This window comes from Labrus bergylta, chromosome 19, assembly GCF_963930695.1.
Source record: "Labrus bergylta chromosome 19, fLabBer1.1, whole genome shotgun sequence".
NCBI classification, from domain to species: Eukaryota; Metazoa; Chordata; class Actinopteri; order Labriformes; family Labridae; genus Labrus; species Labrus bergylta.
The window spans coordinates 4,071,821-4,087,779 of NC_089213.1; the positions used below are offsets into that span (position 1 = coordinate 4,071,821).

The 15,959-nt window shown below is 42.5% G+C and overlaps 1 protein-coding gene across 1 annotated transcript in view; it reads right to left on the reverse strand.

Annotated features, from left to right (window-relative positions):
- Window positions 1–7,796: 7,796 nt before the first annotated feature.
- Window positions 7,797–15,959, reverse strand: part of myo1g (myosin IG) — a 56,542-nt gene continuing 48,379 nt past the window's right edge. The window contains exon 22 of the mRNA XM_020642305.3: window positions 7,797–9,123. Within this exon, the coding sequence (XP_020497961.2) occupies window positions 8,961–9,123 (163 nt within the window). The 3' untranslated portion in view covers window positions 7,797–8,960. The remainder of the gene's footprint in view (window positions 9,124–15,959) is intronic.

The following is a 15,959-nucleotide window of genomic DNA, read 5'->3' on the forward strand; positions in this document are numbered from 1 at the left end:
TAAGTTTGATTTTCGCTGCAGTGATGTAGCGGGCGGTAAATATCAAAATCAACCACAAATAGAAATTCAGTGTTTGTCAGTTTTAACAGATTCATTTAGCTGTTGTAGTATAACAGATGTCTGCCATAAAAACGAAGACTCAAATGACTTTTCAGTCAAAGCAGCTTACTCGGCGAGGCCCGATGCGTCTGTCTGCTCTCTCAGTCTGATGGTATTGGAAAATGATTATTTAAAATGCCATTTATAATCTGCTCTCAAAGCTGGACCGAGAGGGCAGCCGGGTGAAAAGCATATGGCGCCGGTCCGAGCCGGGGTCAGCGGTATAGGCTGGGGACACCTCAGAGGGCAGAGAGGTGAGGGAGGTGGAGGCAGGGGATGCTTTTGGTTAAGAGCGTGGACAGATAAAAATGACATTAAGAGGAATCGCTGCAGATGGCTGCAACAGCCTGACTGAGTCTTTTCCAGCTTCCCCCTGTCCTCCGAGGACACAAATCACCCAGCGCTCTGCCTCCGTGTCACACTTCTATAGTGTGTTCCCAGTGGCTTTCTGAAAGCCTCGGCTGCTGCTGTTCGCTGCCTTTTATCTGCCCTCTGGGATCTAACGTGCTTCAAAACCCCCTCTGCTAATGCGGCCTATAGAAGGCATCCAGAGACGCTATCAATTCAAGCTGTGTTTTGAAGCTGATGTCACTTTTCAGCTTTACATTTTGAATCGTATGTGAAAATAAATATATATATTCGGCAGCACATGCATGCACAATCTTTGACTTTATATGAACACACATTGTCCAAATAACCAAAACACAAGCAATAGTGTTCGGAATATACATCTCTAACCAGACATTTACATTACAGTAGCAGCCTCTTGTATTTTTTTAATTTCTTTTGGACTAATAAGCCACGATGCAACACAAGAAAGCTGTTTATGTCGTTTCATATCGTACACACTGGCAAGGATGCTGCTAGCCTGTTAGCTTAAGCATCAGTCGTCTTGAAACTCGGCTATGTCGGAGTGTTTTGGACCTTTCAGAAAATATTTCCGGCGGCTCAGACAAACAATGTGACAAGCTATGCATTCAATTCTAATCCCATTCATACACATTCACACGGCGTCAACAAAGCAGCGGGAGAAACTTGGGGTCAAGTGTCTTGACCAGAAGATGTGGATCAAACCGCAGGCCGTGTGGTTAAGCGATAACCGACTCCACCACTGAGCCACAGCCGCCTCTTGAAAAAGAGAGGTGGTCCTATTCAGACTAATATGGGACAAGATAATGAATTAGCCTTGGGTTTGACTGTTTAACTTTAATAACCATGCATTTGCACAACCACTTTCTCCTCTCCAGTCCCGTCGTCTCGTACAAACTGGGTCACTTCGGGGCTCGAGGAAGCCGAGCTGGAAAGGGCAAAATTCCACCCTGCAAGCTGCAAAACAACAATCCCAAAACTAATGTTATTTTCATATGCAGTCTTTGGTTTGCAACTACAGTAACTTCCCTTTTTCCTACATAACATATTTGAAATTTTTCTTAATCTATCATTCTGGCCGAATGATAGCGTCAAACTTAAGTGTAGGATTTCCCCAAACTGCAGCGGGACAAGTTAAGACTCTGTGCTGCAGATGCACTAATATCATCTGATATCAGGGTCAGTCTCCGCTCTGGGATTCTTTTACAGATCATGAGTACAGTTTGGGACCTTGGAGAGCAGAAGCCTGCTGGCACGTCCTGACTATGTGAACAGATGGTTCACTCAGCCATTCACCCATAAGTAGCGGGTGAAGGACAACGCCGAAGGGGGCTCCAGAGGACTCTTAGGGGGCGACTAATTCTGCGAAGAGCAATCAGAGGTCTCATTAAAGCTTCATGGAGTGCTTCAACTAGGAGGCAAGTATGTAAAGTATGTGATGAGTATGATGAAGTGAAAACCAGCTCCTAGTCGAACAGCTTCAAAATAAAAGCCCAGTTTACATGTAGCCAAGTGCATTTGGTTGCCAGTTCTGAAGTTATTTATTTAAATTGATGGACAATATTATATCAGCTTTGGTACATATTTACAGTTTCTGTGTTCATAGGGATACGAGTAAAGGCGTCGTCAAGCGCGCAGTGTACACTGAGGCATGACGGCCGATCACAGCCCCGTTCAGAAGCTCCAGACCGTCGGATGATTTTCTGGAATGTTTAATATTTTGGTCGTACGACTGCACACTCTCACACACAGAGAGCAGAGCCACGAGCCAATTCTCTGGACTTCAGAACTTTTCTCTGGCTGCGTCTGCAAAAACTACATCTGAGACAACTTAAAAAACTCACAGATCGGACTTCTACCTCCGTCTGTGGGCGTTATCCATTGAGAATTGAGAATACGACAGTATGAGCTGTCATGCCACAATACAATCGTACAGTGAACGCCAGGGTTTAGCGTAGCATAAACACTGTAAACGGGCAACAACGAGCCGTGAAACTACAACATATCAATTTATTTTGGTTTATTTTTTCAGTAAATAAACAGAGATGTTGTCCTGACTTGTGATCCTTCGAGGTGCTGATTGGCTAAATGTGTTGTCTCTTCGGCCAGAGCTAAGCTAGCTGTTTCCTTCCGACTCCAGCTAAGCTAACCGGCTGCTGTTCCTAGCTTAGTTTTGACAGTACAAACATAAGAGCGGTATCAGTATTCTCATCCAACTCTCCTCAAGAGACTAAATATGTTTCATAAAGTATTCAAATATATGTTGAAGATACATTTTGAGTTCAACCTTTTCACTCGTGGTAAAGTTTTCTATAAAATTGTCTTTGCTATTTTTAATGGTTGGAATTGTTCTTCCACCACAGATCATTTATTCGACATGCTTTGAAAGTAGTTTGCATGTTGGACTTCAGTGACACTAACAGAAAAATCAGTTTAAGTGCTCTGGTTTCTGAAATGTTTCCTGATGATTAGGAAGCATTCAGGCTGACGTCATGTTGATTCAGAGTGAGCCAAAGTAAAAAAAAAAAAAAAGAAACAATCTCCCCCCTCATGTTACTGTAATCTCCAGCATGTGACCTCCCCTCGAGCTGACGACGGAGAGAGGGAGGCTGGAAAACCTGCGGCGCTCAACCCAAACCAGTGGCCGGTCTGCTCTGAGAGGATTTAGAGGGAGAAACACAGCAGCAGCTCTGCGCCACATATTATATTCCCACTGGTAAATCCCCTCCAACTCATTACCAAATCCTCGCTGCAGGGCTGCTAATCTCCAAACAGAGCCCGACCAGGTGCCTGTCTTTTTTGTAATGGAATTGCATCGCTCTTTAAGTGATTGCATCAACAATTGCCAGATCTGATAAATTAGATTAGACGAAGTAGAATCTTATTTGTGCAGCAAAGCGAGGAGAAACTTCATCATAATGCAAAAACAAACGTCGGATGAAAACCTATTAGAATTGATTTACATGCGCGTACATTCTAACTACTGGATTGATTGCACTATTGGGTTTATGTCTGCCTGACTGTCTGCGAGTGTACTTTTCATCCGCGGGCCTTTCACAGCGATAAGGGACGAGATTTGAGCTGTCAGAGAGGAAAATGATTTGAAGAATTATGGGAAAATAAAAAGCCTGGCAGCGTGTCGCGGCTGTGAATGTGATGAGGAAACAGTTGGGGGAATAATTGTTGCACTTTAGTCGGGATAGAAAAGCCGCCGTCAAAGCTAAGCCCATCACAGTTTGATGGAAAAGAAAGAAAAGAGGAAGAATAAATGTGTGCCAGGAGAAAATGTATTCTGGTATTCCTCATTTGATTTGAGGATTAACTGTGTATGTGTGTTTGTTTCTTATAATCAGACATGGAGAGGATACTTTGAGTCTTCAATTTCAAAAAAAGGACATCATCCTTATTTATAAATCATGCTTTTAACATTAATGATTAAAGGATTACACAAAATACATATTTCGGTGTATGCCATAATCTGCGTTTCTGAGTGAATATGACGGGCCGATACATGGGGTCAGAGAGTAATCTGATTGGTGGAGCTGTAACTGGGAGAAGAGCTGTGGTGTCCAGTTTATCAGGGAGCAGCCGACTCTCTCTCTCTCTCTCTCTGTGTGTGCAGGGCGGAAACAACAGATTTGTAACGACACAGAGTCTCCACAGAAACAAATATCAGTCGGCAGCTGTTGTTTGTGACATTTCAATAAATAAATCTCGGACGTTCGCTCGAGCACGAGTTTTCCTTCGGCAGCTGTGGCGAGGATTCGGATTTTCTTATTAGGGAGAATGTGAACCGTGCCAGGAAAGACGTGAGCCCTCTGACCAAAGCGGACGTGAAATTAGATCACAATTAACTTTGTGTTTTTTGAACACGATGTGCCGTCGAAATAGGACGAGAGAGATGTGAGGAGGAAGGTTATTTCTGCTGGAGGTTTACTCTGACTAATGAGAGCTCAAAATAACTCCAAAGAGCTCAAAGTGCTGAAGAATGAAAGTGTTGTTGCACACACCAGAACCCCAGCACAGAGAGCATTCTGGGTAATATGGGCATTTTTTTAGAGATATGAAATGCTTAAAATGGAAACCATAGAGAGAGACTTCTTTAGTATCCTTGTTTAAAGGTATTACTTACAATATAGACAACATCATCACAATAAAGATGAGAGTCAGTAGCTTTTTCCGGAAAAATAGATTTATACAAAAGTAATGTCGCTAAATCATCACTTATGGGCCTGCCTACATGTGTGGTGGTGACTGTGTCTGCAGAGATTTGTTATGAATTTGTTTTTTGCTGACATGGGATGTTTCTGGGCAGGGAGTGGATGTGTTTCCTGCAGTACATCACCCAATGACCAAATGCGATTTGGACCAGTGAAAGTGACAGATGTGACACAGATGTAGTGGCAAAGAAGAGAAAATATAATCACATCGAGGCGAAACAACGCACAGAAAAAGCTGATTCAGAAACGAGGGGGGGAAAATAAGGGTTGGCTTTCAACTGTGGACGCAGAGTAGGACTGCTTTCTGTTGTATAGACAGGTCCAAACACTGGTGGTTATAGCTTGTGCTAACGTGCTTTAGCTTGCAGTGTATAGGTACAAGCTGTAAACGTGCACACTACGTTGAATGTTGCTACTGACTCCACCTTTAAAGTTAAGTAGAGGTTTAGTGCAAGCTCTTGAATGATGCAAATGTCATAAGATTACTTCAACCAGTTGTTTTTTGTTTGTATAAACTTTGAATTAACACATTTGTCTCCTCTTCCATGTGAATTCAATAAACTCTGCTCCCTTTCTCCAGTCAGTTAAAAAAAAAGCATCTAAAGTAAGTAGAGCATGACTCATAAAGTCTCTTTCAAAGGTGATTTCACCTCTGGTACAGGATCTTATGTTCCCCTCTGACCTCCCCCCAATCCAGCCCTTTTAACTTTCTGTGTGTCGTTCACAGGTCGATGTCACCTTTGGGTCATTAAGGTCGCAGTACAGTGATGTGAGACTCACCAAGAGTTACAAGAATAAAAGGTGTGAATTGGTGTCAAAGAGGCTTTAAAAAGGGATGTCTCAGGGCGGCTTTATGAGGAGCTGATAAGTGCTGCCTCGGGCTCCGAGCTGTGTGACACTCACACGACAAAAGTGAGAGCAGCGTTGTGCTCACAGTGAAACAGGACCACTTCAAAAGAACGAGAGGAAGACATGCTTTGATTACCATCAATTCAGAGAAGTGATTTGGCTGCTACTTCTGTCAGTTTAACTTCAAGTTATAGACACTGCAGATATTCCTGTAAACACAAGAGAAAGATACAGAAGCCCTAAGTGGACATGCATCTTTAATTTGTTTTCCTTTGTAAACGAGTCATTTCCGATTGCTATTTATGATCTTCACTTATTTTTCTCTTAATGTGAGAGTTGCAAAAGCACCAAACAAACATAGAAACAGGTTTAACTCACCTCATTAATGTGGACAATGGCTGCATGACATGTCGGGGTCTGGCCCATCACAGTGACCAGCCTGTTGTTTTGTCATCTAGATTGCCAGAAAATGATCCTGTTATCATGAGAAAACAAGTTTTGATAAGTGGAGATCTTGAGAAACTACCTGAAATGTACTTGTTAACACATGATAACGAAGTAAATAGAAAGAATTGATGTCTGTCTGCAGGGCTTCTGTAGAAAAGACCAAATGTATGCATGTTTAAAAATACACAGCAGTACAAAAAAAAAAAACAGAAATGCATGATTACATCTGCAGAGATCCTTTATTAACAGACCCTGCCTTCATATCATGATGTACATGTGTTTTCTTTCACGCCTCAAATGTGTCAAATCGACGGTCAAAGGTGTGAATGTGCTGCACGTAAACAGCACAGTGTGGAGTTAAATTATACAGAAACGACACAGAACATTATGTTCCCCACATTATGAAAATCCCACTCACCAGAAATGAACCGACATTGGACACACGCATGTGCACACTCAGAGTATTACAGAGCACAGAGATTTGGGGGGAATCACAGCAGGGAGTGTGTCAGAGAGCAGTGAAAGTGGCGTCACAGCGAGAGCAGGCCCGGCTCTTAAGTCGCACTCACAGGTCACCGAGGGGAGAGAGGGATGAAAACTGGCAGCGGACAACAGAACTAAGCTCCCAGACTCAACTGTTTAGTCTGATATGACGAGTGTAGTCCAAACTGAAATAGCCAGAAATAGAAAAAGCAAAATGTGAGCAGCATTTGAATCTAATAACGTCTGTTTGAATCAAATTTTTTGCACACTCATGGAACATTTGTTCACAGGTGTTTGGGGGACCTAGCCTGCACCAACATTGTTGCTGTAAATGTCCTACCATGCTATTATTTTAGCATGTTTTCTATCTATCTATCTGGTGTGTATCCGAGGTGTGTGAAATCAGATTAATTGCCTCAAGTGATGTCACGAGTTGCCGATCTAGATGTGACAGCTAAAAATCATCTATGGAGGTGTAAGGGTTTGAAAGATGTGAGTTTAGCAAATCTCTGTTGCTCCTTTATTTCTGCTTGATGCTAAAAGCTAAAGGCTAAATTAGCCGCCACTAGCATATCCCGCGAGAAGATTAGAAAGAACCATCATCAGTTAAATTGATTTGTTCATTTGTAAAAAAAAAAAAGCTCCAGGAAGAAGACAATAAAGAAATATCTCTCTCTTTCTCTATTGAAAATAAGGCATTTAAACAAAATCAGTAGGTTATTTCCGCACATTAAGGTTTGAGAAAATGTATTTATTAAGCTATTATTGACTCAAAAAACATCTTTGATATGCACTGAAGATCTTTATGTAGAAAGTTTTTAAAGCCCAGTCGTCAGAAATCCTGTAAAAATGCAGCCTGCAGAGTCAGTGTGTGTTTATCAAACCAGCTGATCTGATCTGCAGGACACCAAAGGGACCGGAGAGGAAACAGCTCTTGCGTCACAGAGTCCGGAGAGCTCCTGTTCACAAGACAGTTTGATTGAAGGTCCTTACAGTGTGTGTGTGTGTGTGTGTGTGTGTGTGTGTGTGTGTGTGTGTGTGTATATATGTGTGTGTGACTTCCTGTAGAGTGGAGGAGCGTCAGCACAAACACCAGGACTGACACTGATACTGTAGATTCACTGTATTTGATCAGGAATTTGTCTCTGAAGAACCCGCTGAGGATTCCTGATTTATTTCATCACATTTTCATGTCACCCTTCAAAGCACATGTGAGGAGAACTTATTTAAATCACTGTATAATACAGACTTATCTAGAGACACATTAGAGCATGCTGCCTGTTCATGTGTGGAAGCATTGGGGGGGAAATTAACACAAAGAGAACTCGCTTCAGTAAATCTTGAATAATTTATTTTCTCCGACTGTGGTCTTTCTTTTTTCCACTTCTCATTACTTCAGACATAATTCCCAGTCTCCCATTTTTTTTTGAAGACAAAGCACAAAAAAGAAGATTCAAAGTACAAAAATATATCTCGGTTGTGAGCATGCATTGTGATGTACAATATGTAATACAAAAAGTGCATGTATTTGTTTTTGTCCCATTTAACTACTACATAAAATCCTAAACTGACCTCACTATCTGATCAGACGTTAAGGAAACATGCTGTGTTGAAGTGCTGGCTTCTCTGACAACAAAGCAGCAGACAGTATGTCCTCCTTCTAACTTTAGATTCAGCTCCTGAATGTTCTGTACAGTTTTTGTTTTGACCAGAGAAGTAGGCGGCATCCCCACATGTCTGTTTTGGACGCCCCTCGGTTTGCCAGATATGAGACCAGTTATCAGGTCAAACCAACGGGTGTTGCAGCGACGAAAGCGGGCAAGGGAACTGGTTCAGAAAGACCTAAAAAGTGTTTCTAATAAACTCCACGAGCAGAAACGTGCTCAAATTAGGATTAATACTGAAAATGCTTTTTAAAAATGGAGAGAGGTTAGAAAGGTTTCAAGTCCGATGCAGAGCCGGCTAAACACTGAAGGTTCAGTGTCTTCAACATGGCAACCTGCACGCACATCGACTCTAACGAGGAGGGGGCGGGAGGAGACAGCTCTCTCACGTCTTTTGAATTGTGGCTGCAGTTCATATTTTAAACACTAGGTGTCAGAGTTACATATTGCTCCTTTAACTATTTTTTTTGCAGCTACAGCAAATTTAGAAACAGCATCATATCTTTCATACTTTAAGGTACTTCGCCTTGAGTCTCAACACAAACATAATAAACATTTTCATTTCTCAAAATTTGCCTCCAAAAATGAAGATAAGTTTAAATGTCCAGTGCAAAATGTCTTCCTGAAGCTCAGGATGAAGAAAGCAGACTCTTCCAGAAACTCTGTTTCTGTTAACACTTTTAAAACCTTTGAGAAATATATCGAAACACTTCATGTTAATGTACAGCTAACTTCAAAAGCTTTGTCTTGCATTAATAGATTTACATTCTTGTATAAATGCAGCTCAGTTCAGGTCCTCGGGTCAGACTGCTGTTGGTGGTTTTAGTCGTTAGTTAGCCGGGACGAAGAGGATGAAACCATCTCGAGCCTTCTTGAAATCGGAGTTGGCCTGGCCCGGTTTGGTTTCCACCGTGACGCTCTTTGGTTTTCCTCGCATGTGGACCTGCACGGCTGAAGGACAAACCTTCACAGGAAACGGGACCTTTCTGATTCTGAAAGAGAAAAAAACAAACACACATTTTTGTTTTACTTTGCCTGTGAGGTTTTGAATTCTAAACAGTTATTCCCACAACCGATAAAACGTGTCACCTCTAATCCCAAACCAACACCAGGGTCCAATCCACATGAGAATTTGTTATGGTTTTAGTATATGTCATTAAAATCATTGAAATCGATGCACTGATGGATGACATATCAGAATAGTGAGTGTAGTCCAACTCTTTTTAATCCATTAATACAAATAGATATTGATTATAGGAATGTTGTGTCTAAGCTGTAATGCAGCCTCCCGCCACTACACGGTGCTGTAGCTATAGACTTGCTGTAGCTCTTTTTAATGGACCTGCTCTTCCAGCTCTACTGTCAGATGGTAACGAGCACAGATATATAGCATCTTGTAGCACAGCGCGGTTTGGCAGTATTTTTAACTTGTATTTTGAAAATGATGATAAAGTTGTTTGTGCAGGCTGTGTCAGGTTGAACTGATTTATTGGCCGACGCAATGCAGAACCACAGTCAGCTCAGGCATGTGGACGTTAACCTGCAGGGAGGACTGACGGCTGACCTTGCTAGCTCTGCTTACGTTAGCATACTCCTCAAACCAATCTGACATCGTTTCAGCTGTGTTAAATGAATTGTGCTCAAATTGGAAATTAGCCTCCTAGGAACATCCCAAATTGAATTGAACAACAATGCAATTATTAGAAATTCAGAAACTTGTAAACAAAGAGATACAACTTCTTTTTTTTTGTACCAGGATATTCACGCAAGAACATTTTTCTTTATACTGTAAAAATTAATATTTTAAGACGGGACTTTTGGCTTCTGGAGACAGCCTCAAGTGGACACTCGAGGAACTGCAGTTTTTTTACACTTTTGGCTTTGTTTTTCCAACACCATAGGTTGGCGCTTGCAGCCAATAGGCTTCATATTAAATGGCTAAACTCTACGGGTGAAGTAAACAAGTCTTAAGCCCAAACATAAAACAATCTGGTCTCTATAGTTGATATTTTCTTTCAGCTACAGAGAGGTGGGGGTATTAGCTGACTTTTCCCAAGAGAGAAGTTGGTGAGCCAAAGTTTTAAGAAAAGTTTTTTCTTCAGTACTGCCAAAGTGAAACTATTTTGTTTCATCGGGCAGCAAAATTGCCCACAAATACCTTGTTAAAATCACACCTCATATTTTGAAAAAGACACCGTGTTCTTTTCTGTTTAATTACTCATCAATTTATCTTTGTGTTTTCACTCCATGTACCTACCATCCTGTATGATCCCAACCACATGTGGTTCACAGGTTCAAAACATTAGACCAGGTTCAAAACATACTCTTCTGCACAAACTCCCCCCCAGTTTTTAAAAACCGCAACACATCTTTAATGTTTCCACAGATTCTCAAAGACAAAATGAGTATTTGTCTCGTTTCTTTGACAGTTTGTCATTGCTCTCTTCACACTTCACAGTAGCATCCGTGGTGAAGGCGTTTTGGCGTCACACATACGATTGCTCTGCTGACAGCTCGGACCACGAAGTGTGACTTTGCTTGCTCGGCAGGACGCTCACTGCACCGTCAGCTGAAGATGATCCACTGTGAAGTGGCCCTTTGAGATCCTGCAGCTTTAGCCCGGCCGCAGTGACCCCCACTTCTCCACCAAATACACGTCTGTGTCTGTGTCTGTGTGGCGTGCATACAAAGAACCTCACACCGATCCATCTACGTCACAGCCTGACTCCCAGGAGAACGCGTTTGATACTTCTGCTTGTGACGTTGTTTCTCCTCAGATTGGCTCGTTTGCACTTTGTTTGAACCCGATGAGAAGGCTTTCTGAAAGCAGATGCAGAGCAATATTTGCTGAACAGCTATTTGTGGACGCCTTTGAATGCCGATAATATGACTGATAAGCAGGGCTGGCTCGTGTATATAAGCCAACCTGGCAACTGTCTGCCGACTTTGGCAACAACAACCCTAAAGTAAGTGTCAGTGTCCTGTTCTCCACAGACTGACTGCTCCTCTTCAAAAACATGGCTGAAAATCAGAGCAGAGGAAGTCTCACTGTTAAAAAAGGTGAATTTAATTTATGCAGATTACATAATCCTTTATCTGTTATGCAACAGTGCTGGCAATCTGGTTTAGTAGATAGAGACAGCAAAATCTGAGATTTAGAGCTGACACTTTAAGTACTTTATTTCAAGTCTAGGTCATCATCTGAAGTCTACCTGATAGAAGTAAATGTACCTTTTCTACAGCTGAATACATTTTGCACTCTTAAAAGATGGATTGATGGTCAGTGGAGCTAGTTTTAAAGTGCCGCTTAGTCAAATGGTTCCAAACCTAGGGGTCGGGTTCCTCCAACGGGTCAGTGTTATCTGTTGTCGTTGTTGTTGTTGTCCCTCTTTGTCTCCCCGTCTCTATCCATCTTTGATTTTCTGCAACTTTATCGACAACATAAGCTTGATTCCATTGTTTCCTATTGGAGTGTCTTAACAGCCTAGTAGCAACACATCCTGACACAATGTCTCTGGATTTGTCTTTGTCACTTAGGAAGACATGTATGAGGAACCAGGAAGATCGACAAGGCGCTGGGAGTGTAAGACAGGAAGTCTTTCCTGGATTCCCTGTCTGTTTCGTCGCTCACCAGAGCTTGTTAGCTCGGTGAACGAAGTCTGGAGATTGGTCCATTAATGATATCCATACATCAGATTAAAGTGCTTTGAATGTCAACACTGAAGGAAAGACATTTGCTGGTTCATCGCCACCAAAGGCTCGTCCATACGAGGCACCGTACTTCCATTTTCGCACCTTCAAAATAAAAGCACCACATGCCATACTGTTTTCAGTGGGAAACTTCTACAGAGCATAGAAGTGAATTATAAGGGGTGCAGCGGGGACAGTGAGGGTCCGATGCTGCACGACGCTTTGCGGTATCTGACACTTGTGCTCTGTTAGGACAAGCTGTAAGGCACAGGTACTACAGAAATGAACAGTACTTGTTTTTTTAATTGTCACATGATTGTAAAGTACTTATAGCTGATGTGAGGAATTTTTGACATACGTTGATTTTGGCGCCCCCTATGGACACACACACACACACACACACACACACACACACACACACACACACACACACACACACACACACACACACACACACACACACACACACACACACACACACACACACCTCCTTTCTCTTTACGGATCTTGTCCAGTACATATGAAACATTTTAACAGTCATTTGCTATTTGCTGTTGAAAATATATATATTTTTTTAAATGCTGATCTTGCACCATGCAGTTGTCCCTTTGTCTGACACTAACCCCCTGATAGAGGTTTCAGAGATTTTTATTAACTTTATAGAAATAATCAATTTCAATGCGGATGGTCTTTTATGCATTCAAAGCTCGTACAGAGACATCAATCCTCCCAGAAGCTTTAAGGAAGATGGTGAATTTAATTTCCCACCAAATCTAAAACTGCAGACAGAACCTGAACACTGGCTCCTCTCTCTAAGTCGCTCATAAATGGACTTCATTTAAATACTGCCTTTTTTTCATGCTTCCTTTTCTTAAGTGAAACAGTCTAAAACAGCATGATCTCAGTAAATCCTGCAGAATACATAATCATCCTCTGTCCACACGTCTCCTCCTATTATTCAAACCATCCTCTCTTACATACATATGCATTAAGGAGAGATCTCGCAGGCATCTCCAGCCTGCTGCGTCCACTTGATAAAAAAAAACAGCACACGCATTTGGGGCAGAATCCATCACATCTGGTGCTAAATCAAAGTAAATGCGGCCCCTCTGTCGCTTTAACACTTCCTGCTTTGCATTTCCTTCAACAAGAAACACAAAATAAGAAACGAATCTGACAACATGCACACTCAAGAGTGAGAAAAAGACGAGTTTCTTGACAAGTTCTTGGTGATAAATAACCAAACCTCACATTTTTGATGATTTTCTGAAGAAGACAAACGAGGTGTGAGAGTGATAAGAGGAGGCTGAAGCTCCAATTTTCAAAACACAAAATGTATTTCACACTCAAAATGTAAGTCACATCGTTCTCTTTTCCTCATCTTAAGGGTATTAAACTCGAGTCATGTTTCCAAATCTGTCTCAGCTCATCACAAGTCGCTCCAACAGGTGTGGCCTTGCTCCATTTTCCCCCCGCTCGGCCCCTTCGTCAGCCTTCCTGAACTCCCCCCAAACCAGCTGTCCGGACCTGCTGTGGCAGAAGCAAAAACCCCGACACACAAACCCACTGACCTCCTCCAGGGTTTGGATTTGTTTGCGATAACTGATCTCATCGTGTCGGCTATACCACAAGAGAAAGCCGACACCGGCAGAGCGTGTTTGGGAGAAGCCTCTGGCTGAGCCTGAGGACGGAAGATGAGAGGCTGTGAGGGCCTGTGGTGCAGAAAATGTGCTGCTAGAGGAAGAGGAGAGCTGAGGGCTGCAGAGGCTGAGCAACAATTTAAAAAACAGACAAATATGTTTAAAAAAAAAAATAAGGGCAATGAACAAGAGTCATTGTATTCTATAGAGATGTGAAATAACCAAAAGTTTGTTTTCATTTTTCAGAGATGAAGATACAAGAAGCAGCTTTCCTTCTTCAAATCTTCATGACAAACTACCCCAGTATTTCTGGAACTAGAGTGGAAGTAGAATGACCCTGATAAGAGCAGCCAAACCTCTGACGGAGGAGGTTAGGGTGGTTGTTTGGGTGTGTATGACACCAGGGTTTTCATCCTGCCTCAGCATGACAATCCCTTTAACCTCAACCACAACTGTTTCCTGATTTAACCGAGTAGTTTAAGTCAGTTACAACCGCAATAACCCGTTAGATAGCCTCGTTTACTTTTTTATTTTTGCCTTTTAGAAGACCGGAGAGAAAGAGAGACTATGTATATCCTGTGAACCTGTTAAACCCCTGGAAGCTGCTACACTATCAAACCAAACTAAACTCCACCAACCAGCACCTCTAAATCTCTTTGATGAATACATTTTATTTTGTGTGTTTATTTTGTACAAAAACAGCGTTAAAAACTGCCAACTGGTGGGTTTACCGCTGGTCTCGTGCTGGACTATTTCTTGGCACGGAGCAGGTTCTCCGTGCAGGAAAATATTTCAGCATAAAACCCTTTTAAATCAGATTTTGTACGGATTAAACGAAAGAGATATAAAGTGTTTATGAGTGAGTCTTAGCGAGAGGTTTAGTTACCTTTGGACAGAGCCAGGCCAGCTGTTTCTTCATGCTACGCTAAGCTAACCGGGGTGGATGACTAGCCTTACTGTAACTTGAAGGGGCAATTACGAGACAGTTTCCAGCTTCACATGAAACTGAGACGAGAAAAAATGAACATAAAAATGTTTCAAACTAAATTAAAATAATCTGACAAGAGGAGCTGTCTCACACGCGTCTGCTGATTTCTATCCAACAGAGCCGAAACCCTTCATCCTTAAATCTCGACTTCTTTCCCTCCAAACCGACCTGTCAACACATCGCTGCCATTTCCCCTTTCAATCTCAATTAACACATCCTACACTCTGTAACCATTGCTCGCCCAGCGGCAGCATCTGCGGTCCGTAGCAGCAGGGGGGGCTTCAATGTGGGCTGAAGCGGGGGCAACCTGCATGTCTTGTTGTGTCATAGTGCTGATCATTCACCGATTTCCCTCCATTCCAATTACCATCTACGTCATCGGAAACAGCAGGCCTATCACAACCTGCTGCACCCTGCGTCTTGAGTCTCCTCAGGGGGGCATTCTGGGAAAAGAATGAGTCATTCTGGAAACACGGCAGCGCTAACGCATGAAGGGTGATTTATAGAAATGATGGAAGTTGAGAATGCTTCAGTCTTGCAGCGTGAAATGTGATGGACTGTGTTATTCATGACCACCGACATGTTTCTGAGGTGAGGGCAAATCAGCGAAAGCGGCGAGGGAGCCAATCGATTATAAATGATAGGAGAAGGTTGGACACTATCAGGGGGTTTTTAATGCAGCCGTGACATCGGTTCCACCTCAAAGCGGGCCGTTGGTCAGGCAGATGTAGAGAGATCCATCCAAACATCTTCAGCTGAGTGACAAACATGTGCTTTTTAAAGTGGAAAACTTTTCATCTCCTCCTCAGGAATTCCTGTGCAGTGTTAAACACTACGGTGAGTGTTGTGAAAGTGGTTGAGAAATCCATTTGTTGCACTCTGAGGTCGAGTTAGAGGCAGCACGTGTGCACTGTTTGAAAACCACAAAGAGGCCTTTTGATGCTGGTTTTTCGAGGTCAGTATAGCGGGCTCTGTGAGCGTGTCCAGGAGGCTTTGAGAAGCTCGAAACAGAAAGTCCCCGAGATTTAACAACCAGAGGCGCAGACAGGACGTCTTCCTGCTCCTCCACAGTCAATCGCTCTTTGATGTGAATGAGCAGGAATGAGCTCGCCGGGGAAAAAAAACATCATGTGGTGTTTACTGTCACTGAGTTGGTCGTTACATGTTTGATGTTTCCCAACCAGCCCATCACCTCCGTTAATCCTCCACATCATATTCACTACACCTCCTCTGAAGCAGATATTCTGCCCCAAAGCTCTCTGTGAAATCTCTGTTACCTAGAAAACGATTTCCATTTCACAACTATCATCATAATGAAGCAGAACAAAGTGCATGAAGAGGTTCGACTTCTCCACACACACACACACACACACAGGGTCAGACATGATCCTCTCTGCCAGGCTGTGGCTGCGGATGTGTGACTTGGACGAAGTTGAAACTGAGTCCCATTTTCTTTTGCATCGTACAAAATCTGATGATTTAAGAGATTTGTTGTTTCATGAAGTAGCTC